The sequence below is a fragment of the Tachypleus tridentatus genome, chromosome 7, assembly GCF_004210375.1.
Source record: "Tachypleus tridentatus isolate NWPU-2018 chromosome 7, ASM421037v1, whole genome shotgun sequence".
NCBI classification, from domain to species: domain Eukaryota; kingdom Metazoa; phylum Arthropoda; class Merostomata; order Xiphosura; family Limulidae; genus Tachypleus; species Tachypleus tridentatus.
In genome coordinates this window covers 75,099,070-75,125,354 of record NC_134831.1, presented here as the reverse complement: position 1 = coordinate 75,125,354, position 26,285 = coordinate 75,099,070, and the positions used below count along the sequence as shown (strand labels likewise).

The 26,285-nt window shown below is 35.4% G+C and overlaps 1 protein-coding gene and 1 long non-coding RNA gene across 3 annotated transcripts in view; one reads left to right on the top strand and one right to left on the bottom strand.

Moving 5' to 3' along the window:
* The window catches only part of LOC143255996 (uncharacterized), a 79,081-nt gene that overhangs the window by 33,278 nt on the left and 19,518 nt on the right, over window positions 1-26,285 (bottom strand). The window lies entirely within an intron of this gene.
* Window positions 8,967-23,739, top strand: LOC143255992 (uncharacterized). 2 transcript variants are annotated; one of them, XM_076512509.1, is made up of 6 exons: window positions 8,967-9,103; window positions 12,750-12,851; window positions 15,461-15,489; window positions 20,663-20,815; window positions 22,732-23,101; window positions 23,144-23,739. In XM_076512509.1, the coding sequence occupies exons 2-6, from the start codon at window positions 12,818-12,820 to the stop codon at window positions 23,557-23,559; spliced, it is 1,002 nt and encodes a 333-aa protein (XP_076368624.1). In that variant the 5' UTR covers window positions 8,967-9,103; window positions 12,750-12,817; the 3' UTR covers window positions 23,560-23,739. The 2 variants fall into 2 exon arrangements, with proteins under 2 accessions (XP_076368624.1, XP_076368623.1); XM_076512508.1 differs by having other exon boundaries at window positions 22,732-23,739.

Genomic DNA, 26,285 nt, shown 5'->3' with positions numbered 1-26,285 from the left:
ATAATCTATAACCGACCATATAAAAATAATATATCACGTATAGGTTTAGTAAATAACCATGTAGATATGCTATATGAACATATATATTCCATAACAAACCATGTAAAAATAATATATCTAGCGTAGGTTTAAAATACAACCATGTAAATACACAATATCGACGTGTAGGTTCAGTAACTAACCTTGTATGTATACTCTATCAACATATATATTCTATAATCAATCATGTAAAAATAATATATCTCGTGTAGGTTTAACAAACAATCATGTAGATAGTTATTTAACCTGAAGGTTCAGTAACTATTCCTGCATATATATACACTATATCAACCTGTAGGTTCTATAACCAACCCTGTATATATATATGTAACAGTAATATATATATAAAGTAATATATTTTTATGTATAGCATATTAAAATTTAGATTCGGTTGTATGCTCTATTAGAGTTTAAGAAATTAATTCGTTAATAAAATTGTCTATATGTCTTTGTATCTATCTATGTATGGAATATATTGACTTGTATAATTAATGTGTATTTGTGCAGGTATAATATAGGAACTTAAGTTCAAACGTATAATTAATGTTTGCGTATTGCAATTCACTGGTAAATGTAATTAAGAAATAAGCCTTGTTATTCCATATCAGTGTATAATTAATTATAAATTTTGATGCTCGGAACTACGCAAGTTTGAAAATTAGCATTTGCTGTCATCAGTGATTGTCACAACGCTAACATAAACTAATTAGTAAGATACCTGAAATGATGTTAAAACATTCCTTCCATTCTCTTCGGAGCTCCGGTCTTCGCTAAAGTTGTGTATAGAAAACCAGAACACAGGAAACACATTCCAGTGAACAACTTCTGGAATATAGGGCCAAAGATGGTACTATGACACGAATAACTTAAGGTGTATACGGCTCGACATGGTGAATAACTTGTGGTGTTTATGGCTTAAGAAGGTGAATAACTTAAGGTGTACAGGGCTCGACATGGTGAATAACTTGTGGTGTGTATGGCTTAAGAATGTAAATAACTTAAGATGTACAGGGCTCGACATGGTGAATAACTTGTGGTGTTTATGGCTTAAGAAAGTGAATAACGTAAGGTGTATAGGGCTCGACATGGTGAATAACTTGTGGTGTGTATGGCTTAAGAATGTGAATAACTTAAGGTGTACAGGGCTCGACATGGTAAATAACTTGTGGTGTGTATGGCTTAAGAAGGTGAATAACTTAAGGTATACAGGGCTCGACATGGTGAATAACTTGTGGTGTGTATGGCTTAAGAAAGTGAATAACTTAAGGTGTACAGGGCTCGACATGGTGAATAACTTGTGGTGTTTATGGCTTAAGAAAGTGAATAACTTAAGGTGTATAGGGCTCGACATGGTGAATAACTTGTGGTGTGTATGGCTCAAGATGGCGCGTATCGTCTGGTATATATGGCTCGAGATTGCAAACAACTTTTGTTATATGTGGTTTTGAAACAGCTAATATCATCTGTTATATACCGCTTCAGTTGGTGAATTTAATTTTAATTTAAGAACACATTCACGACATCATTCCTATATTTAGAAAGTTATCTATTTTAACAATAAACAATCAAATTACATGTCAATACTCAATCAAATGGTAAGTAAAGATCCATAACATAATCCTTAAATTGTGTTTTTTTTGTATTTTTCTTGACCATTACAAATATATTCCGACACCACATAACAAAATCAAGTATTCTAGTAACGAAGAAATATAATATATGACTCGAATAGTCTGTAAATGGATTCTCTCTGATTGATTTATCCTTAAACGACGGTCATCATCAATTAATACTGTTACCTACAGCATTCCCGCTGTTTAAGGGTTAAACTCGCTTTTCTACAGGAACAATCAGTAAATGCATTTAAATACCAGATGATGGATGTGTGTTTGTGTGTTTTCTTATAGCAAAGCCACGTCGGGCTATCTTCTGTGTCCGCCGAGAGGAATCGAACCCTGATTTTAGCGTAGTAATTCCTCAGGCTTACTGGTGTCCCTCCTCGGGACATTCAGATAGTGGCTAGGTGAAACACTACCTATTTTAAGGCGAATAACAGCTTTCGCATTAATGTGAAATAATTAAGCTTCTTTGTTTGAAGTTAAACACAAAGCTAGGCAATGGGCTATCTGAGGTCTCCTAACCACAGGTATCGAAATCCGGTTTCTAGCGTAGTAAGTCCGCAGACACACAGTTGTGCCATTGAATATTTTCGTACAAGTAATTAAAAACTACTGCGAGCTTGAAACTGCATTTCTGTACTCTGATTGTCTACAAATTACCCTAGTGCAAAATCGTCGCTAGCTTTTCCTTGCAGTTTACAAATCTAACGAATACAATGATTTTGCATTTATTCTAAACCCAAATCGAATTTGTCCATTAATAATTTGAATTTTGATAAGAAGGTAAATGAAAATTAGTAATCTGTAACTTATCCTTGCAAGTTAAACTACGCTTTATCTGAATGCTAGAATTAATTTATTAAAATCCACAAAACGCATTATAGTCTGAATCAAATTTGGATCATGTCAAGAGTTATTTATTTAAAGCTTGGTTTAGTTCTTTTTGAATTTCTCGGATAACTACTCGCGGGCTATCTGCACTAGCCGTCCCTAATTTAGCACCAACACCAACTCTTGAGATACTTTTTACCAATGAATAGTGGGATTGCTCGTTACATTATAACGTCCCCACTGCTGAAATGGTGAGCATGTATTATGTGACGGGGATTCGAACCTGCGATCCTCAGATCACGAGTCGAGTACCTTAACCATCAAGTCTTGCCGAGCCCCAAACACTAGGAAGTTAGACTTTGTACTTTATTAAACTTTTTGCACAACTATCTGCATTTAATTAATAAGTAACTTCAAGATTTTCACTTATTCATAAAGCCCTTGTACCACTTGCTTGCACAAAATGTACCTACCACTTAGCAGATTTAGTTTTCTGTTTGATTTGCCATCATTGATTATACGAGCTTCATTTCACTAAAAATAAAAAGATCATGTAACATTTTATATCCAGCTTTTTAAATATGTCGTATCAGCCTCCCTTTTCCAGTAGGAGCAACTTTCAACAATCATAACATTTTCAGATATCACTTACACATTGAAAGACATAGTAACTAGACATACTATACAACATGTACTTTTTTTTAAAACTTAGAGCCTTTAATTAGAAATTTAATTGTCGTTTTGTCTGAATAAGAACGCTTCTACTTGGGGTGACCACTGATATTCCTGTTTACTCTTTCCACTGAAATGTATAGAAGCAATTTGTTCTCCAGTTCCTGCTACACAATATGAAACAATAATATGTGACACATTAAACATTTCTTCCTCTATGTCGGGCCTTATTTAAAGAACAATGTTAACTAATTCTAAGTTACTCGTGTAACCAGTTTTCCAGAATCAAACGTGTTTCACCAGACAACTTTATGTTTGAGATAGTTATCAGTTTGAAGGACACGCCTAACAACTGTTAACTATGTTTAATTAAACGAAAGTACATGATTCTCAGTTTTCAAGTTTAGATGAGATATTTCAGTGATTTAACCCTTGTCCTTATTTTAATTCTTTACTTATATATATATATATAAAAGTTTATCGAATCAAACAGGATGGTATTCATGACAAGAAGTTTGTCAGTCTTCAGCTAACCCTACCTTTGAGTGCATAAGTTCAATGTTCTCTTTTCTCATTTTTGTTTTTCATGATTTTGTTTGTTTTGAATTTTGCAAAGCTGCACGAAGGCTATCTGCGTTAGCCATCCCTAATTGAGCAGTGCAAGACTAGAGGGAAGGCAGCTAGTCATTACCACCCATCACCAACTCTTGGGCTACACTTTTATCAGCCAATAATGGGATTGATCGTACCATTATAACACTCTTCACGGCTGAAAGGGGGAGGATGTTTGGTATAATGAGGATTCGAACCCGCGACCCTCAAATTACCCTAATCACATGGCCATGCCGGGTCAGTGCTTTTTATCGAATAATTTTACTAGTTACATTAATACCAAGGAAATAAATCCTTTAGAAAGGTCAATTGACAGAAAGTTTGTTTGTTTTTTGAATTGGGCACAAAGCTACTCGAGGGCTATCTGTGATAGCCGTTCCTAATTGAGCAGTGCAAGACTAGAGGGAAGGCAGCTAGTCATTACCACCCACCGCCAACTCTTGGGCTACTCTTTTACCAACGAATAGTGGGATTGAACGTCACATTATAACGCCCCCACGGCTGAAAGGGCGAACATGTTTGGCGCGACGGGGATGCGAATGCGCGTCCCTTAGATTACGAGTCGCACGCCTTAACACGCTTGGCCATGCCAGGCCCTCAATCGACGGAAAGGCGAGAGGTTGAAATTTAATTATTTTATTTAAAACAAAATAAGACATTTTTGTAATCGAAATTAAAGCGTTCGTTTCTTTTTTCACTAAAGAAGACATAACTAATTTTACATAAACACAGATGTCAGTATGTTACAAAGTATTGATATTTCAAAACACAACTGGGGTCAGAATTTACACCTAATCAAATGTTTTACCATTGGATTCAATATGATTTATTTATGATTCAATATGATTTATTTCCACGCCTAACTTATCTCGCATCTATCCTGCTTTCTGACCAATCCTTTTTTATTGGAACTTTTTCTCATACGAAAAATGATTCAACTAACAAATCTATGTAGGATGGTAAGAAAGCAGTGTGAACTTGACCCCTGACCTACATTACACAATGTTTAACTACCAAGCCTACCTTTAACGAAGCCTATGGAATATCTGTTATTATCCTACTTTTTACTTCTTGTGCAATGATCACAGAGAAACTAGTTTCGAACAATAACGAACTACACAATGTCTCCAATGTTCTATTTTGTATAAAGTGCGTCACAACCTGTTTCTATAAACGTAACTTCTTGCTATTCTTCTGCAAAGAGTTACCTCTCGGAGAGTTACTCTAAAAACAAAATCCACAGCTTCTCACACGTACTGTAAATATTTCAATATGTGACAGTTTACTGTGAAACTTATAACAATAATCTGTATAACCCTATGTTAAAAAAGGGTTAGTTTTGAGTAGTACATGTATTGTATGTTTTTAGAAAAGCGTTTCGTATTTACTAATAAATTTATCTCGATGAGAACACTCATCAGTGACGTATTTAGGTAGGAGCTAAAGGGGGCTCAGTCTCAGGCCCTACGGTCATAATAGAAGCCCATTGATAATTTTATTCTATGTAAAATTACATATGATGTAGGGAACACAAAAAATTGTTAGTCCCTAGGCCCACACAACCTTACATCCGCCATTGACCCTCGTGCTCTGAATATGTAGAAAACAAAATCTCTAGCAGCCTTTTCACAATATAAAATTATAGATATTAAAAACGTTGTCTATATAATTGGCGACTATTAACGAGTACGAGTGGTCACAACGAGTATATATCGTATTCTTCATTTTGTACAGTTATTGTACCAGTTATATCATTGGGTATATAATTCAGTATCTTAACTTTACACTAGACTGTATTTTACGTAAGTTCATTAGAATGTCTCACTTTCTATAAAAGTCTAACTTATATGTATAATAAAGATAGTTGTCGTATTTTACATATGTCTATTTAAAGTTAATTGACTTACGTTCCTGTTCAACGTACTGTGAAGATATATGTCATTTCTGAGAAGTGGCATAGGGTGGTCTGGTCGGAACGATGTTCTCCTATGCGACTTCCCGAGTCTTAACGTTATATGTCAGCTTTGGTGAAAATTAATCCAGCGCCTCGCGAGTTATTAGCGAACACAAACACTGGGAAGTCAAAAGGACCTTTGGAAGTCAGTATTGTCAGATCCGAAGGCCGCACACCTATGTTATTCCTAAAAAACATGCCAGTTTGGTGACAATCGGTCCAACGGTTCGCCAGTTATAAGTGGACTCACAGACTTTTGTCAAGTAATGAGTTAGATATAAATGAGGCATTCATAGTACGCTATGCTCAAATGTTTTTCCAAAGTATGTGTGTGTGTGTGTGAAAGCTACATTCACTGTGACAGATGAATATTTCTCATTAACATAATCATTGAGAAGTGCTTTACTAATATTAATGTAAATTATAATTTTTTTAAAATAATTTTCAATTTTTTCCCGTAAGTTTACACACGTTGTTTTGCAAGTCAAAAACATGTTCTTAATGACATAATGTAATACATGCTTTAAAAAAAACAAATATGTGGTATGCGCTGTAAACAAACACATTTAATGTGTAATTTCTACATTAAGTACATGAGTGTTTTCATTTCCTAAAATATATGTTTTTAATGCTCAATATTTATAACTTATTCAGGAACTCTTATCTTAAACATACACCACTTATTGCAGAAATTATGTTTGTTTGTTTTTTAATTTCGCGCAAAGCTACACAAGGGCTATCTGCGCTAGCCGTCGTTGATTTAGCATTGTAAGACTAGAGGGAAAGCAACTAGTCATCACCACCAACCGCCAACTCTTGGATACTCTTTTACCAACGAATAGTGGGATTGATCGTCACATTATAACGCCTCCGCGGCTGGAAGGGCAAGCATGTTTGGTGTGACGGAGATTCGAACCCGCGACCCTCAGATTACGATTCGAGCGCCTTAACCGCCTTGCTGTACCGGGCTGGAATTAAGCACAAAGCTACACAATGAGCTATCAATGGTCTGCGCACCACGGGTATCGTAATCCGGTTTCTAGCGGAGTGTGTTCGCAGACATATCGCTGTGCCACTGAGAGAAATGGTAAGTTTTTAATCTATGTGTTTTCCTAACATCGCGAATGAACCTCCACTTAAGAAAGATGGATCCAAGTCAGGTAAGTATACCCCTTTTATTTCATAACACAGGTAGTATAGTGTTCTATGTTCAGGGTTATAGGGTTTGTGTTTCTGTAAGTAACGTTAACTTGTACACTCAAATAAACACATATAGAATAAATGCTCTGAAGAAACTCGTACTCTAAAATAATATAATATAATAATAAATGTACATGAATAAACAAATCTACCATATACTATTTTATAAACGCTAAAAGTACATACATAGATTTTTTGTTTGTTTGTTTGGAAATTTCGCACAAAGCTACTCGAGGGCTATCTGTGCTCGCCGTCCCTAATTTAGCAGTGTAAGACTAGAGGGAAGGCAATTAGTCATCACCACCCACCGCCAACTCTGGGGCTACTCTTTACCAACGAATAGTGGGATTGACCGTCACATTATACACCCCCACGGCTGGGAGGGCGAGCATGTTTAGCGCGACGGGGGCGCGAACCCGCGACCCTCGGATTACGAGTCGCACGCCTTACGCGCTAGGCCATGCCGGGCCACATACATGGATACAACACACACTCTTTAATAAACATCAATAGTAAACGTGCATAGAAAAATAGATATAACGCGTACTCTTTAATAAACACTCATAACGCATGCACGAAAGCATATAGTGCTAAAACACAAATGTTATAACAAAATATATAAATGCAACATGTGAACTTAAATAAAACCATAACATCAAATATTATAAAACAGAGTGTGTATGTGTCTGTCTGTCTTCCAGTCACGCACTGATGTCATAGCAACTTATTACGTAATTTTAAGTAGTTTGGCTTTCTGACAATTAGTAGCGAGTAGTCTAGCATTTGTCAAAACTTAAAGACATATTTGGACTAAAATGTACAAAAATCGCACCTTTTTCGGCAATTTGAAAACGTATATTTCTTAAATTGTCGAGTTACGCCACAAAGGACGTAAATATACTTTAGTAGACATTTTGTACAACATAGTAATAGCTTTCAAGAAAGGTCTAACGTTACGTCGTAAAAAATATTAGAACATTATTTATTAATAGTATTAAGTATGGAAAGGTTTAGCCCTAGCTGAACTAAAACGTACACAAGTTACTGTATTAATTTATCTCTTTAACGAATATAGTCCACACTTAATAATGGCTTAACTTTTTAAAATCATTTCGTATTACTCCAGAAATTGTATCAACAAAGATACTATTTGACCGCAAATGAATTGCGGGTCTCTGCTAATACTCCAAATAAAACCCGTATAGCACAAGCTCTTACTTTAACAACATTATACATGAACATCAATAAACACACATAAGTTCTATAAGTAAGTTTTTGTGACCACAGGAACTATTCATAATTAATAAGAACTCTTTACGATGAAGGTATTAAAATAAAGCTAACATAGTGCAAAGCCTTGTGCCAGAAGAAGTACAATAAACGCGAACATATGTACAGTATTTGAACAGCACGTATAGCAGCGGAAATATGAGCACCATAAAGGAAACACTAGACACTATATATAGTGTACGAGACAGAATTTTTTTTTTTTTTTTTTTGTAGTTACAACTGACCAAGATGTTCCATTCTTTCGTTTAGTTGTTCTCCATGTGATCTTACGAACTTAAAATGGCGTCTTTTGTCCTCATTTTTTAGCTGAAAATTTCATTAATTTTTCGAAGGAAGTGCCTTAGGAAGGATGGAACAAGACACAAAATGAGAGATCTTACGTGGGCTAAGGATGATGCCTCTGATTAACGTCTTTCCACTAACAGTTTACGAGTTCACTCAACTTCAGAAAGAAAATCCGTCTTGTATTGAAAGCAAGGACATTACCAGATGGAAGATGGTCGTCAGTTGTTAAACTGGCGTCTTCGCCTCCTCACTACCAACAGATGTGCGTACTACTTGTGGCCATGACCTTATGTGGGAATGTCCCACCTGCCCACAACGATCTTTATTGGCAGAACTGTTACGTAAACAACTCACAAAGGTGGTTATAATGAATCGTCTCCCTATCCCAAACGTCTACCTGGCAAAGACATGTTGTGATATCTCGGTATGGGTAATCATCTCTCTTGGCGTTTCCTGTGGTTTCTCCACCCCATGACGTGATTTAACCGGTTTTACTGTCGACCGAAAGTATATAAACATGACATTACAGTTCATCTTCTTATTCAATAGAAGCGTGGAAACAACATTTAAACGTCTGATCTCGGTGAAAGTTGATCTCAAGGTAAGTTCTCATGTGTTTCTTTTTTTATATATATGTATAATTCAGTTTCGTCAGTAGAAGTGTTTAAACCGATTCTAGTTCTTAAAGTAAACTTTTTCGGAAGCTGCATAAGTACTTTAATTTTAAATTTCTGTTGTTTTTAGAAATATTTTTTGAAAATAGTTAGTAATAACTGGTTGTGGATCAACCTGTTTTATAAGTAAATGTCAATGTTCTATCTTAAGCCAAATTGAAACGTTACAGGCAAGATATGAGTAAGAAAGAAAACATTCTGTCAAAACTTTCCACTTGACCACGGTATTATTTTTGAGAAAGGGCCCGGCATGGCCAAGCGTGTTAAGGCGTGCGACTCGTAATTTGAGGGTCGCGGGTTCGCATCCCCGTCGCGCTAAACATGCTCGCCCTCCCAGCCGTGGGGGCGTTATAATGTGACGGTCAATCCCACTATTCGTTGGTAAAAAAGTAGCCCAAGAGTTGGCGGTGGGAAGTGATGACTAGCTGCCTTCCCTCTAGTCTTACACTGCTAAATTAGGGACGGCGAGCACAGATAGCCCTCGAGTAGCTTTGTGCGAAATTCCAAAAACAAACACATTTTTGAGAAAGAAATCGAAAACATTTTGATTATCTATTATAATTTGATTATCTATTATAAGCTCCTGAATAAATATTGTAAACAAGTTACCGAAAATGTGAAAACTGATTTTTTTTTATCTGAAACTTAGACTGGGCAACTGGAACCTGTTTTTACAAAATAAATATCATGCAGTCACTTGTAAAAAAAAATCCCACTGTAAAACTTACTTTAAAATGTTACGGTTCTGTTTATATTTGTTGTTAAAGGCTTAGTGGAGTTGTTTTCCATTACTTTGTAAATAAAACTATTTTTGAAACCTATGCGACAAAGAATGTAAAGTAATTTTTACTTTTACCGATACTCGAGGTTAAGGCTCACTTTTTGAAATTAGATTCAGTCACAAATGTAGAATAAAATTAATTGTATTTTACTTCCTAAGAAAATACTTTAATGTATTCAAATGGTGTGCCAAAAATTCTCATGAATATTATCATTGCAGTTTTCGTAACACTTTTGCACGGCCCTTTCGTCTCAAGCCCTGATATTTAAACATGTATTCAAGACTTTATGTTTCATGCTTGGTGTTTGTGTTCGTTGACGCCATCTAGTGGTAGTATTGGGTTTACTTCTCGAAGTTTGCAACGTTGCATACATAATGTTTGTTCTCGAAGTTTAATTTTTTTATTTCAAACAAACGTTACTTTCTTACTTCCAGTTCGACCATAACACAACCTTTGTCGTTGTTGTGAAGGGCAAAGTTGGGCAATGGGCTATCTGCTCTCTTCTCACCGTTGGTATTGAAACCCGACTTTTAGCGTTATAAGACTTACTGCTTAGCCACCAGAGGGCAACACTAAAGCATTGCTAAAGTTCATCCTTTAAACTTAGGGTCAGGAAGTAATATTCAAGTAATAAATAAATAAAATATTAGCTAAACTATTGTAGTTTTGGTTTAGTTTGTTTTGAATTTCCCGCAAAGCTACACAATGTGCTAGCTTTCCCTAATTTAGCAGTGTAAGACTCACCGCCAACTCTTGGACTACTCTTTTACCAACAAATAGTGGGGTTGACCTTCACATTATAACGCCCCCACGGCTGAAAGGGCGAGCATGTTTGGTGTGACAGGGAACTGTTGTTGGAAATGCAGGTGAAAGACTCATAAACTATCTTTTTAAAATCAATACCAAATTAAAATTTCGATTAACTTTGGTCAATAGATGTCACTGGATTCCCAGGGGAACAAACTGAATTATTTGAAAAGAGATTTATAATATATTTATGTATGTATATTTCGCATACAGTTCTTCAGTCGTATGCACAGAGAAAATCTTAATAAAAACAAACAAACGAATACATCAAAAAGGTTGTTACGTTAGAGTTAACTCTTGATTTTAGAGCTGGCGAAACTCTGTTGAATCCGTGTGGTTTCACAAAATATTATCCGCACTTTAAGCTGTAGGGCCGCTACAAGAGGCCCCCCGCTGGGACAGTAGTAATTCTTCGAATTTACAACGCTAAAATCAGGGTTCGATTCCTCTCGGTGGACACGGCAGATAGCCTGATGTGGCTTTGCTATAAGATAAACACACACAAGCACACCCGTTACAAGAGCGACAATTCAATCTTTTAGCGTGGACAATAGGTGGTAGGTGACCAGCTGACTTCCTTCTAACCAGTAGTTAAAAATTAGGGAAGGTGGTATATAGTATTAGTAGCCTTAACATACATTGGAATGAACGTAAAGAAAAGGGTTTTTTTGTTTCATTTTTTTTCCATTAGTATACGAGAGTTTTACATTTTTATTACTTCAAAAGTCTAGATCGAATTTTAAACCAGTGTGTAATAGTGTATTCTCAGAAATCAAACAACCTTTTCTGGACAGAATAAGACATTTCTTCCTTCCAGATGCAAATTAATATACCAAAATTATCGTCTTGACAAATAATCGAAGGTTCAACTATGTTTCAAACAGAACACTTGTAAAAAAGTTCCAGTATTGCTTTTAACAATGATATATGTCAGTTATAAACTCCTAGTTCTCGAATTGGGGCGAAGCTAAGTATAAAAATTGGTGTTATTCGTATATGAGCTAATGCGATGCGATAAGTACCCACTATCAAGAAAAACTATGTGTCTGTCTCTATACGAATCTTCTCTTTAAAAAATTTACTAATACAGACTAGCTTAGTACGCTAATTTAGTAGCCGAAAAGCAAACCAAATCCACATTTAAAAATAATCCCTATATCGTTATTAAAGTAGCTGTTGAATATAGCTGGGTCTGGACAAAACTCACACCACAGCAGAATTTTACAAGGGTAAAACTGTAAATGAAATCTCCAGCATTTTGGTTTTTTCCTCATAATAACCAGAATATACAGCATTCAAATATCTGCTGTTTAACTTCCCTACCCAGATACATCTACTTTACACAATTAATTGTAAGAACCCTTAGTGTTAAGAAAAATAGAATATTTGCGTAAAGGCATTAACAGAATGTTACGTGGCTGAAGGGTATTCCTCTAATTTTAAATCAACTAAATAGCATTGTTACGTTTTTTCATTATGGTATTCATAGTAATAAAATAATATTTCAAAAAATTCAATATTTTAGTCATATTGTGTTTTATCATCCCACTTCACAAAGATAACGTATTTAAGGATGGTGCGGAACTTGAGCAACAAACAGGAATGTCTTTAGACGAATTGTGTATTTCTTTGGCTAACGGTTAAAAAAGCACCATGTTGTTTCCTACACTGTTAGAAACAATCACATGGCGGTGATTTCTGAGTGTGGTATTGTGCGTCATAACTTTTGATTAAAGTTATTTCATTTCAATAGATTCTATTTAAACTCCTTTGAAAACTTTAATGAAAAAAAAAACATAATTGAACTTTTATAGAAATTGATAATTGTGAGTTCTTCACAAGTCTTAGACCACCCTTTAAAAGTATTCATAGTAATATTAATATTACATTTCACAAATATTCCGAGATATTCTACATTTACTAATCGGTCAACAATAAAACTAACTCTATAATAATTAAGTATTGCTTTCTTTTTTTTTTTCAGATACTACAGTTTGTATTGTGAAAGCTGTCAGATAGATAAAAAAGACATTAACAACAGAAACCATCAATATGAAGACAACCAGTTCTATTTTAGTAGTAGTAGGTAAGCGAAACAAATTGAATAAAGTGAAGTTTTATGAAAATATAAACTGGTTTTATTCAGTGCTTATCATTGTTTGTAACGTTCTCTTCATAAGCACAGCTGTGTTTGTTACATCAGGTTGTATGCTTCAATGAACGTCGTATAGGATGATTTATGTGAACCACTTTGTAAAGTTTATTTCAAATAATAAATACTGGGCTGTGTTTTTATTTAACATGTTGAATATTAACATTTAGTGACATGTTCTTATTTCGAACATTGCTATGGAAAAAAAGTTATTTATTTCTGATATGAAACTGCAAACAAATAAACACTGGCTTATTTCAAATCTAACAAAAATAATTTAAACCAGAACCTTAGGTAAAATATTGTTTTAGACGGTGTATTAACATTAAGCAGACGTTGTTTTTTGACAAGAAAATGTGATTCGAATTATATTAGTAACCTTATGTTTGAAATTGACAAGAAACATTATTTCTACTTGGCCGGGTTTATCAATAAAATAACTATGATTTACTTGATGTACTCAAATTGTTGTTTTGTTTCTAAAAATCGTTTATGATATTCTAAAACGGCATCCTACTGAATAGAAGTGGCCATTGTATGTTAGAAAACATAAAAGTGCCCAACCCACTTTCCCCTTCGCATCTGTTTCTTTATTATTATATCATTAAAAACAATCTTCCTCTTTCTGCGTTACGCAGATAGTGGATCTTATATTCCTCCACTTAGGCTTAGTTAACTTTATGTCTTTCTTCGCTCTTCACGAAAGAGATCTTATTGGTTTTCTTGGTAAAGCAAACTTTCTCAAATTTGACTCCTCTTATTAGCTACTGTTTATTATGCGTTCTGACGTCACTGATGAGAATAGCAATGCAAACGCTGTTAAAAGGATCTTAAAGAAAGCGCATGCGTCATTATAAACATTTTTCAGCTATTCATTGGAAAAACTTTATACACTGCACACGTTTAATAAAGTAATTTTTCAAGTTATTCAATAGTTTACAACGTCGTAGGACTGATATAATACTTTTTCAAATTATTTAATTATGTTCAACGCTTTAAAATGAATTGTGTCCTTTTTTATCTCATTAAAACAATAATTTTAACTGTGTTGTTTTTTATTAATCCACTGATTGAATATTGCAAGTACATTTTTTAAAAAAATTGTTTATTCCCAGGAATAATGTGAACAAGGGAAATAATTTTCACAAATAAAGTAAATGTTTGTCGCAAAATTTTATATTTTAGATAAAATAATAATAAGGCTCTAAACATAAGTGGTGATGAATAACAGTTCATAAAAGAACGAATTCCTGAAAATATAAAAGTAATGGTTAAAATGCCCTTCAAATAATATCACTATTGTGATTTAGGAACATCATTATTGGATGATGTGATCTGGGATATCACTGTTCAGTAATGTGATCTAAAAACATCACTGTTGGATGGGATGATCTATGAACACTACTGATGGATTGTGTAATCTAGGAATATCATTATTGGATGGAGTGGTCTAAGAACAACATTGTCGGATAATGTGATCTGTGAACGTCATTATTGAATGGTGTGATCTGGGATATCACTGTTCAGTAATGTGATCTAAAAACATCACTGTTGGATGGGATGATCTATGAACACTACTGATGGATTGTGTAATCTAGGAATATCATTATTGGATGGAGTGGTCTAAGAACAACATTGTCGGATAATGTGATCTGTGAACGTCATTATTGAATGGTGTGATCTATAAACATCACTACTCGATGGAATAATCACGGAATATCACTGTTGGATGGTGTGATCTAGAAACATTATTGTTGGATGATGTGATCTATAAATATCACTGTTGGATGATGTGATCTATAAATATCACTGTTGAATGGTGTGATCTAGGAGCATCATTGTTGGATAGTGTAATCTAGGAACATCACTGTTGGATAGTGTAATCTAGGAACATCACTGTTGGATAGTGTAATCTAGGAATATCACTGTTGAATGGTGTGATCTAGGAGCATCATTGTTGGATAGTGTAATCTAGGAACATCACTGTTGGATAGTGTAATCTAGGAACATCACTGTTGATAGTGTAATCTAGGAACATCACTGTTGAATGGTGTGATCTAGGAGCATCATTGTTGGATAGTGTGATCTGTGAACATTATTGTTGAATGGTGTGATCTAGAAACATCATTACTGGACGATGTGATCTAGGAGCATCACTATTGGATGGTGTGATCTAAGAACATCACTGTTGGATAGTGTAATCTAGGAACATCACTGTTGGATAGTGTAATCTAGGAACATCACTGTTGGATAGTGTAATCTAGGAACATCACTACTGGATGGTGTGATCTAGGAACATCATTGTTGGATGGTTTAAATTCTAACCACACTTTTGATATCTCAATATCGACATTGTTCATGATTATAAAATGCAATTTTTACGTTGAACTTAAAGAACTGCATTTCAAGAGTTAAAAAATATTGTTGTATATCTACAAATGTTTATGTTTGTTGGTATACATATATATTTACAAGTATATTATATTTATATATTAAGCATATAATGTAAATCTTTTAATTTGATTTTTCTAATTTCATTTTAGGTTTGCTGTCATTGTGTCAAGGGAACCGGGTGAGTAAAATACGTTTTATACTGTTTAGTAATGTTGACCAACTAAATCTCTATGTATCAGTACTTTAATCTAGATATCTCTCTGTTGACTCAATAAATCTCAATGTGTTAGTAATGTAATCCAGCTTCTTTCCTGTTGACCCACTATATCTCAGTGTTGTAAGAATGTAATCTAAATTCATTTATGTTGGGCACGGCATGGCCAGGTGGTTACGGCACTCGACTCGTAATCCGAGGGTCGCGGGTCCGAGTCCCCGTCACACTAAACATGCTCGCCTTTTTGCTGTTGGGGTGTTATAATGTGACGGCCAGTCCCACTATTCGTTGGTAAAAGAGTAGCCAAAGAGTTGACGGTGGGTGGTGATGACTAGTTGCCTCCTTTCTAGTCTAGGAACGGCTAGCGCAGATAGCCCTCGTGTAGCTTTGCGCGAAATTCAAAACAAACAAAACCATTTTTGTTGACTTTTTAAATCCTACTGTTTAAATAATGTCAACCACACTATTTTCTGTTGACCCACAAGAGCTCAGTTTCTTTCAAAGTAAAACGCTCATTCAGTACACTATAATGAGGTATTTTATATATCATTTGAAAAGTAATAGTTTCTATATGTACAAGCTTATAAATATCGAAAAAAGGTGCTGGTACGTAAAGATCCATTTCATACTTTTATCAACATGCTAGTCAGGTAACATCGTGCATTAACATTAGAATAATCGTTATGGCTAAAGGCAAAATGTTTCACCTTTAAAATCAGAGCATCTGCTTACCTGGCATCTGTTACGTATTAGAATTTCAAATAGCCTGAAACTAAGTGGAATGATACTTTAAATTTAGAAGATAAATAAACGTTGATATGTTATTACGCATAACGATCTATGTACAAAAGTTTTACAAACTTACAGATAATATTCAATCTTCTTTTTGGTCTGGAAGTTCCTTGATATTTTATCGAGGGTTCACGATGAGCGAATCAATTCTCAGTTGATGTAGATACAATTCACTTAACAGGAAGCTAGCTAGTTCTGTAATAATATTTCATACACCGCGTTATTTCACCGTTGAAGTAATGTAGTGCCTTCGTAAAAATATTGATGTTCAATGTTAATCCGCTGAAGTTAAACAGTTTGTAATGTTCGGAATCTCTAAAGGTTCCTGGTCTAATATCAGAAATTACCGTCTAATAAGCGTTAATCACAGTTATAGTTTTCGAGGTTTATAACAAACCAATAGTATACACTGTGTCTTGGCGAGCCATATAGGTTACATTTATAGGCGTGAGGAGAGTTTCTACTTTCTGGTTTGGTTTGTTTTGAATTTCGCGCAAAGCTACACGAGGGCTATCTGCGCTAGCCGTCTTTAATTAGCAGTGCAAGACTAGCGGGAAAGCAGCTAGTTATCATCACCCACCGCTAACTCCTGGGCTACTCTTTTACCAACAAATAATGGGATTGACTGTAACATTATAACGCCCCCACGGCTGAAATGGCGAGCATGTTTGGTATGACGGGGATTCGGACCCGGGATCCTCGGATTACGAGTCGAGTGCCTTAACCACCTGGCCAAGCCGGGCCTCTAGTTTCTGCACAACAATACTGACGATACACTTGTGTTTACATACACACATATATTGTTGATTCTTACACTCGAGAATCTTCTAGAACTTTAGTGAATAGGCGAGAGTTTCGTAATACAGGTTTAACGGTATAAGTTATGTACATTTCTAAATATACATTTAACTTAAAGAAATATCGATGTTAAAACAGATATATGATAGTAAATCCATCACAAATATGAAAGTTGAATTACTATATGGGAGACTTGTTTTTTAACTTATCCGAAGGAAATTTAAACTAATAATAAAAATAAACAAGCCAAAGGTGAAACTGTTTATTTCAACAGCTGTAATTAACAACGTAAACAGAAACATATAACACGCAGCGAACTTTCACCATGCTAACTACGTCATCATCGTGGTAGCGAGCAACGAACACTCGCACACACTTCAAATACTTTTAAAAATCAGTAACCGTGAGGAACATCCAGTTAGAGGTGGACTAGTTCATTAAACAGTCAATTAATCGTGAATTAGCCCATTCATTCAGAACGCCTCCTAGATGCTCACTATTGTTTGTTTTGTACTTCTAAATAAAAACGAACACTTTGTTTTTTAATTTTACTTCGTCTGAATCTATAACCTAAATATTACCAAGACTTAACATTTGGGTTGTTTTAGAATGTTCAAAGACATGTGATGGTTGAAGCATGTGTTTCATATAATCTAGCACTTATCACCTCTGTTTCACCAAAGTAAAAAAAAAAAAAATCACAATCTAAATATCTATTCTATAAATATAGTTTGTTTTCCTTTCATTTAGGATATTTTTAGGTACTAAATAGCTTAAGTTATTACTCGATTTAAATGTAAATTTCACAGAACATTTAACATTGTATTTTTGTCCACATTTGACTAAGTGTATCTCATCACTTAGCACAGTTTGGATTATATGACACACGACAAATAACGAAGTCACTGTTTCTCAACAGAGTTAAAACTTTTAAAGGAAAAAAATCGTTAGATTTTAATCCAAACTTGGGCAAGATATTCATTAATTTCATTAAATATTTCCCTAATAATTTCGAGCCCATTTTAAGGCTTTATTAATTACAAGTTTTCTGGGTGTAATGCCGTTTTCAAAATTCTACATTTGTTGTTGAAACAAGTGTTACGTTTTTAATGAATAAAGCGGGTAGACTTTCTCAATCAGTTTTGTGAACAGTTTGTTCGTTTGTTTTAAATTTTGCACAAAGCTATTCGAGGGCTGCTTGCGCAAACAGTCCATAATTTGACAGTGATAAACTAGAGGGAAGGCAATTAGTCAAAATCTCCCACCGCCAACTCTTGGGCTGCTTTTTGTCTCAACCATTTGTTTGTTTGTTTTTTAATTTGCGCAAAGCTACTCAAGGGTTATCTGCGCTAGCCGTTTCTAATTTTGCAGTGTAAGACTAGAGGGAAGGCAGCTACTCATCACCTCTTGGACTACTCTTTTAATAACGAATAGTGAGATTTAGCAGCTAGTCATCACCACCCACCGCCAACTCTTGGGCTACTCTTTTACCAACGAATAGTGGGATTGACCGTCACATAATAACGCCCCCACGGCTGGGAGGGCGAGGTTAGGGCGCTCGACTCGCAATCTGAAGGTCCTGGTTTCGAATCCCCGTCACACCAAACCTGCTCACCCTTTCAGTCGTGGGGGAGTTATAATATTGACAGCTAATCCCACTATTCGTTGGTAAAAGAGTAGGCCAAGAGTTGGCGGTGGGTGGTGATGAGTCGCTGCCTTCCCTCTAGTCTTTCACTTCTAAATTAGGAACAGCTAACTTTCGTGTAGTTTGCGCCAAATTTAAGACACACCAAACCATGTTTTGACACACATTATCCGTTGGCTAGAAAGCTAATCTAATTAAAATACAGATTAACAATACGCTAACTAATTCTTCTAACTAACACACTACCTGTTATACCACAAGCTGACAGTTATATTTAGATTAAACGTCCTGACATTGGATATTTCCCTCGTTACGTATTCAAGCTAAATGCTGACATTAGCTTTAGAATAGCGTCATCTTGTGGTCGAGATGTATTGCGATGTATGCTCTAGCGGATGTTATTGTAAACGGTGTGTCGTCATGGATAAAAACAAAACAAAACTGCCTTCTTGCTTATGGCTTACTTTCTGTAATTTATACGTGTAATTGTTTGGCATGCTAAAAAGTGTCTTACTAGCAACTACTAAAGGTTAATAGTTCGTAGAGCAAAAGGGAAAACATGCTTGATTGAGAGGGAGATTCGAATCCGCGACCCTCAGGTTGTATGTCAAGCGCTCTAACCACCTGGTTGTGCCAGGGGTCAGTAAAAATAACTACTTCATCTGTACTTAAGAATACAACCCAATGCATTAAACTGATAGTGTACAAAAACCTGTCGATTTTGCGTTTGAAAATGATAAACTGTAAAGTAAAGTGTATTTAGTTTTATAATAAAAACAATAGTTTCCTTTCTACTACACATAAGTATGGAGGAAATTTGTTTTAAGTCACAATTTGTCAATGTTTGAAAATATTTTCTATATTCGCAAATGAAGTTGCGGGATGAAAGCATGTTTTACGTATAAAAAAATGTTTTCATTCACAGCTTGGACTTTTTAATAATTTGGCACAGATAGCCTAGCTGTTTTGTGCCTTAAAACACTAAATCAACCAACTTGGTAACATAGACTTTAAGCACTTCATACGTGACAAATTTACTGTAAAATTCAATGGTGAAAATCCGAAATCTGTAACACGTTTACTTGTGATTTTCTAGTTAATAGAGAAACATGTGGTAAAACACCTGATTTCAATTCAACACATCTTGGCTGAAAGTATACTGTTTCCTGAAAGAAAAAAACATTGCAAAACCAAAAACCTACGACAAAAAGTTGGCTTGACAATATACATGGAAATGATCAGGAAAGTTTGTATTCTTAGAAAGTCCAGTCGGACATTTTCCTTAAAAGGATGTTGAACGAATACTTAAAACACGAAAATATTTTCAGAGACTAGTTAATTATACAGCAGAAACCGTCAGATTCCGGTTTCAGACTGCACGTTGTAGATGTAATATTTACTAATTTATTCTTTTCTCTTGTTCAAATACAATTAAAGGTTTTTTATCTCTTTTATTACTGCAACGAGAAAACTTACACGTTTTCTGATAAATTTTACTTGTGTTTTATTACTGCAACGAGAAAACTTACGTTTTCTGATAAATTTTACTTGTGTTTTATTACTGCAACGAGAAAACTTACACGTTTTCTGATAAATTTTACTTGTGTTTTATTACTGCAACGAGAAAACTTACACGTTTTCTGATAAATTTTACTTGTGTTTTATTACTGCAACGAGAAAACTTACACGTTTTCTGATAAATTTTACTTGTGAAGATCAAATTTCCAGCACTCAAAATATTCGAATTCTATCTAAACGAGCTAGACAGACGGACAGATGAAAGAAATCTGACAGGCAAACCGTTGGCGTTCGTCTTTAGATTTTACTATAAAACACAACAGTATAGTTTGCTTATTTCTCTGACGCTTGTTTTTCATAACTGTTTTTGTATTTTAAAAACAGGTGAAACGATGGAATGAGGAAGGAGAAATGACAGGGGTCCACGGGCAGCCCGGTATCGACTACCCTAACTATAAGGAAGTTCCCGAAACGTCTTTTTCATGTAAAGACCAGCTGTACACAGGTCTGTACGCTGATGTCGAGACACAATGTCAAGTAAGTAGTAAGATGAGTTAAACCGTACAAGTAAATTTTTTCGGGTGAGTAAACCATACGAAGATATAGATGTTGTGTATTAGCTGACTAAAAACAGAAACAGAAAAATAGACAGATGTGTATAGTCCGAACCCATTATAAATTTACATACCTAAATAAAATTGAAAAAGTTATTTTCGAGGAATTATTAACTTAATAGATTTGTCTGTCTTTGATTTTATAAAATATTTCAGTCAGTCTGTGTTTTTGTAACACTAAATCAACAAACACTTATATAGTTACCCATGTACTTAAAAACCTCACCTTAGATAATCGAAGAGAGAAAGAATAATGAGGTAATAATGAGAGGAAAGTTCAAAGAAGTGCTTTGATCTAGCTCCAAGTGATCCATGGATAAACTTGGGGGCTTATAACGTTAAGCATTCAGGGTAAAGATGCATGATAAATGTTGTATAAAAAAGTAGCTGCTTAAATGAGCGTGGTGTGTTTTACGATAACTACTTCAACCACCATGATATATTTTATGATTACTACATAATCCACTGTGGTGTGTTTTACGATAACTACTTCAACCACCATGATATATTTTATGATTACTACATAATCCACTGTGGTGTGTTTTACGATAACTACTTCAACCACCATGATATATTTTATGATTACTACATAATCCACTGTGGTGTGTTTTACGATAACTACTTCAACCACCACGATATATTTTATGATTACTACATAATCCACTGTGGTGTGTTTTACGATTACTACTTAAACCACCATGGTATATTTTATGATTACTACATAATCCACTGTGGTGTGTTTTACGATTACTACTTAAACCACCATGGTATATTTTATGATTACTACATAATCCACTGTGGTGTGTTTTACAATTACTATTTAAACCAATGTGGTGTGTTCCACGATCACTACTTAAACAACCGTAATGTGCTTTACGATTACTAGTTACTAATAAAAAGTAACCAATCAAAACTGTTATTTCATTTTGCAAAGATTCTTTAGTCTGGTTATAAACAATTCCGAGACACAAAGTAAGTTCAGAGCAAGTGGTGTTGTTCAGTGCACGAGCTATGTTTTATTAATGTCTGAAATCATTACTACACTGAGTCATTACCAAGTGGTTGCTTCTATTAGCTCGGTACACTGAACGAGATTTATAATTGAAAGGTAATGCTAACTGTGTTTCTAACTACACTACTGAGTTTTTAAGCTAGATTTCAATAACTTCATTCTTCAAAACCATGGACAAAAACATAAACATAGACGTTCTCATATTGCTGTGATCAAAACATGCTGAAGTCAATTTTCTTGTGTTTGTTTTAGGGTAAATTTGTAAATTATATATGTCGCTTGGTAGGTCATTGGCAAGATTTGGTTTTACAACATTAAACTCCAAGGTTCGATTAACGTTAGTGAGCAGAGCGAAGATAGTCTATTGTGCGGCTTTTCGTTAAAATAAACAAGCCAAGCCTTGTAATGTACAGAAAAAACACTAGTGTGTAAACATATTACACAGAAATAATCCAGTAATTGGTCAATGAGAAATTACTGTGAAATCTCTCAAGCATCAATTCTAACTCTGAGCGATAGGCGTCTTCTTTCACATTTAATATTTTGCTATTTTCATTGAAGGTCGTTTGTCAAGATTAGTGTTATCTGTAGCTTTCTGTTTTTGTACACTTAATTTTCGGACTGCAGTTGATATTCTAACATCACAAGAGTGGAGTAGAAAGCCACGAACCAAAGTTATTATTATTATTTCGCTAAAAAGGGTATTTGCACAACATTATAATAAACCTGAAATAAACGTTTTAAACATTTCAGACTTTTATGAAATGAATTTTATAGTCCCGAAAGTAACTTGAAGAATCCATTAGTAATGTTTGTTCGTTTTTCAGGCTTACCACGTTTGTTACTCAGAGAACAGAGTGGCGAACTTCTTGTGTGCTAGTGGTACAGTTTTTAACCAGAAGATATTAACTTGTGATTATTGGTATAATGTTGAATGTGAGGAATCGCCCAATTACTACTACTTAAATGGACAAACAGAGGACGTTTCACAGCAACTACACACAGGATCTCAACCTCAGCAACAAACCGGTTACCAACCTCAACAACAAACCGGTTATCAACCTCAACGACAAACCGGTCACCAACCTCAACAACAAACCGGTTATCAACCTCAACAACAAACCGGTTACCAACCACAACAACAAACTGGTTACCAACCTCAACAACAAACCGATTATCAGCCACAACAACAAACTGGTTACCAGCCACAACAAACTGATTACCAGCCACAACAAACAGGTTACCAGCCACAACAAACTGATTACCAGCCACAACAGAAAATTGATTACCAACCTCATCAACAAACTGGCTATCAGCCTGAGTCTAGTTCACAACAACAAACCGGTTACCAACCACAACAACAAACTGGTTATCAACCTCAACAACAAACCGATTATCAGCCACAACAACAAACTGGCTATCAGCCTGAGCCTAGTTCACAACAACAGACAGGTTACCAGCCTCAACCCGAATCTCGGCCCCAGCAACAAACTGGTTACCAACAGACAGGATACCAGCCTCTTTCCGGTTCGCAGCCACAACGTCAAAGTCCGTACGGATTTAATCAAGCTGAATCAGTGCAAACATCTTTTAGGCCAAACCCGTGGATGTTTCCCGGAGGAATGATGATGATGGGAGGACCAGGCGACCGGTAGAAGATGTTTCAGACAAACGAAAATATTGTGGTTTAACCCACAGGTGTTTGGGACGGGAAAATGAATTGAATAATTTTGTGGTGCAGGGACATTGGCTACTACATAAATCATCTAAAACGATGACTACAGCTGTCAATTAAATGTTGGTTACTGCAATAAAGTTTTACTTTATAAAATTGACCAAGATGTATTATTACAGATAGGAATGTACCTTCTTTTACATCGTACCTCGCTAGGACAGTGGTGAGTCTACGGACTTACAACTCTAAAATCAGGGGTTCGATTCCCCTCGGTGGACTCACCAGATAGCCCGGTGCGGCTTTGCTATAAGAAAACACACACACACTTACTTATCGCACTATTTGACACTTTTTTTTAAAATTAGGCCCGGCATGGCCAGGTGGGTTAAAACGTGTGACTCGTAATCTGAGGGTCGCGGGTTCGCATCTCCGTCGCGCCCAACATGCTAGCCATTTCAGCCGTGGGGGCGTTATAATGTTACTATCAATCCCACTATTCCAAGTAAATAAGTAAAAGAGTATTCCAAGAGTTGACGGTGGGTGGTGATGACTAGCTTCCTTTCCTTTAGTCTTACACTGCTAAATTAGGAACAGCTAGCGTAATTGCCCTAGTGTGGCTTTGCACGAAATTCAAAAACGAAAAAAACAAGCAACTATCTTTAACTCATCGTAATTCATATACAGAACACAACTTATTACTCATGTATCTCAAGACGTCTGGTATGGGTATTAAACCTTTTATTAAAATAATGTAGAGAACAACGTTTTGACCTTCTTAGGTCATCTTCACATTAATAAAAAAGAGAGTTTGCAAATGAACGTTGCCGAGCACACGTCTTCGGGACGAGAGTGTAAACGTGTGCATAACCGTAGGTGGCGTTGCAGGAGGATGTTAGGTTATTAATTAGTTTAGGTATAAAGGTGTTCCTTTGTATTGGTTTAATTTTGGTTTTAGTTGCTGTTTAAGCAGGGCTTCTTTGATTTTGCGTTTGTTTACATTTGTTTCCCTACTTAGTATGTGGGTGTTTTCTGTGGTCATGTTGTGTTTATTTGAGTTCCAGTGTTCAAAAACGTGTGAAGGTGTGTGTGTTTGTGTGTGTTTTTAATCAGGTTTCCACTTTTCTGCTTGCTTCTCCAATATAGAAGTCGTGGCACTTGCTGCATTCTATATTAAATTATGTTGGTGTTTTGTTTGTCAGTGTAGTTTTCACATAGTATGGACTTTAGTTTGTGTACCTGGTTTTTGAATACATTTGTTGTTTACTAGAATGTGTTTTGTTATAAGTTTTTTTTTTCCAAGCAGAAAAATGGAAACTAGATCCAAATAACACAAAAAACACCTTCACACGTTTTTGAACACTGGAACTCAAATAAACACAACATAACCATAGAAAACACCTACATACTAAGTAGGGAAACAAATATAAACAAACGCAAAATCAAAGAAGCCCTACTTATACAGCAACTAAAACCAAAATTAAACCAATACAAAGGAATACCTTTATACCTCTACTAATTAATAACCTAACATCCTCCTGCAACGACACCTACGGTTATGCACACGTTTACACTCTCGTCCCGAAGACGTGTGCTCGGCAACGTTCATTTGCAAACTCTCTTTTTATTAATGTGAAGATGACCTAAGAAGGTTAAAACGTTCTTCTCTACTTTATTTTAATAAAATATTTAATACCCATACCAGATGTCTTGAGACACATGAGTAATAAGTTGTGTTCTGTATATGAATTACGATAAGTTAAAGATAGTTGTTTGTTCTTTTGTTTTCGAATTTCGCGCAAAGCCACACGAGGGCTATTTACGCTAGCGGTCCCTAATTTAGCAGTGTGAGACGAGAGGGAAGGCAGCTAGTCATCACCACCCACCGTCAACTCTTGGACTACTCTTTTACCAAGGAATAGTGGGATTAACCGTCACATTATAATACCCCACGAATGAAAGGGCTAGAATGTTTGGTGTGACGGAGATTAAAACCCGCGACCCTCAGGTTACGATTCGAGCTCTTTAACCACCTGGCCATGCCGGGCCCTAAAGATATTTCTAACCTGAACATACCTCACACTGAGTTAAAAGTAATTTTATTATGAACGCGTCTTACGTTGGGTGAAAATGAGTCATGTTCTTCATATATCTTGAGTTAAGAGTAATTATTATGTGAGTGCACCTTACGTTGAGCTGGATGAAGTCGTGTTGTGTACATATTTTTCTTTGATTAAAGGATGGTATGTTTCGTGCATATTTTACAATGTCCTAATATTACACACCTGTTACAACTTCCAGAAGTTACTGGTATTGCAGACAAGCTGGAATACCCGTCAACTGACTGGGAAAGTTTAAACTTAATTAAAACAACGTAAGTGCAATGGCGATCAGGTATTTGAAAGTAATAAATTTAACACAAACTTTACCTCATAAACTTTATAAACATGTATATATATATATAGGTAAACACAATATCATGAATCGTTTCTTCCAGAAATACTGACATCATAAGAAGAGTGCCATCTTTCTATTTGTAACGGCATAAATGATGTTAATTATTTACTACTTGTAGACGTTAACATACTGATATAGTAGACAACATTACATGTACGACGCTTCTGTAGTTGTTTGTTTACCCTGTATGCAGTCTGGTACAAAAACGTTAATACTACTTGATAATGTGGCTAACAGTAGTGAACGTCCTCG

What these genes read in the sequence shown, in the direction of transcription:
- LOC143255992 (XM_076512508.1), top strand. Translation starts at nt 12,818, where the DNA reads ATGAAGACAACCAGTTCTATTTTAGTAGTAGTAG. An exon ending in CATTGTGTCAAGGGAACCGG is followed by an intron (nt 15,490 to 20,662) that starts GTGAGTAAAATA and finishes TTTTAAAAACAG; the next exon opens with GTGAAACGATGGAATGAGGA. An exon ending in ATGTCGAGACACAATGTCAA is followed by an intron (nt 20,816 to 22,731) that starts GTAAGTAGTAAG and finishes TTCGTTTTTCAG; the next exon opens with GCTTACCACGTTTGTTACTC.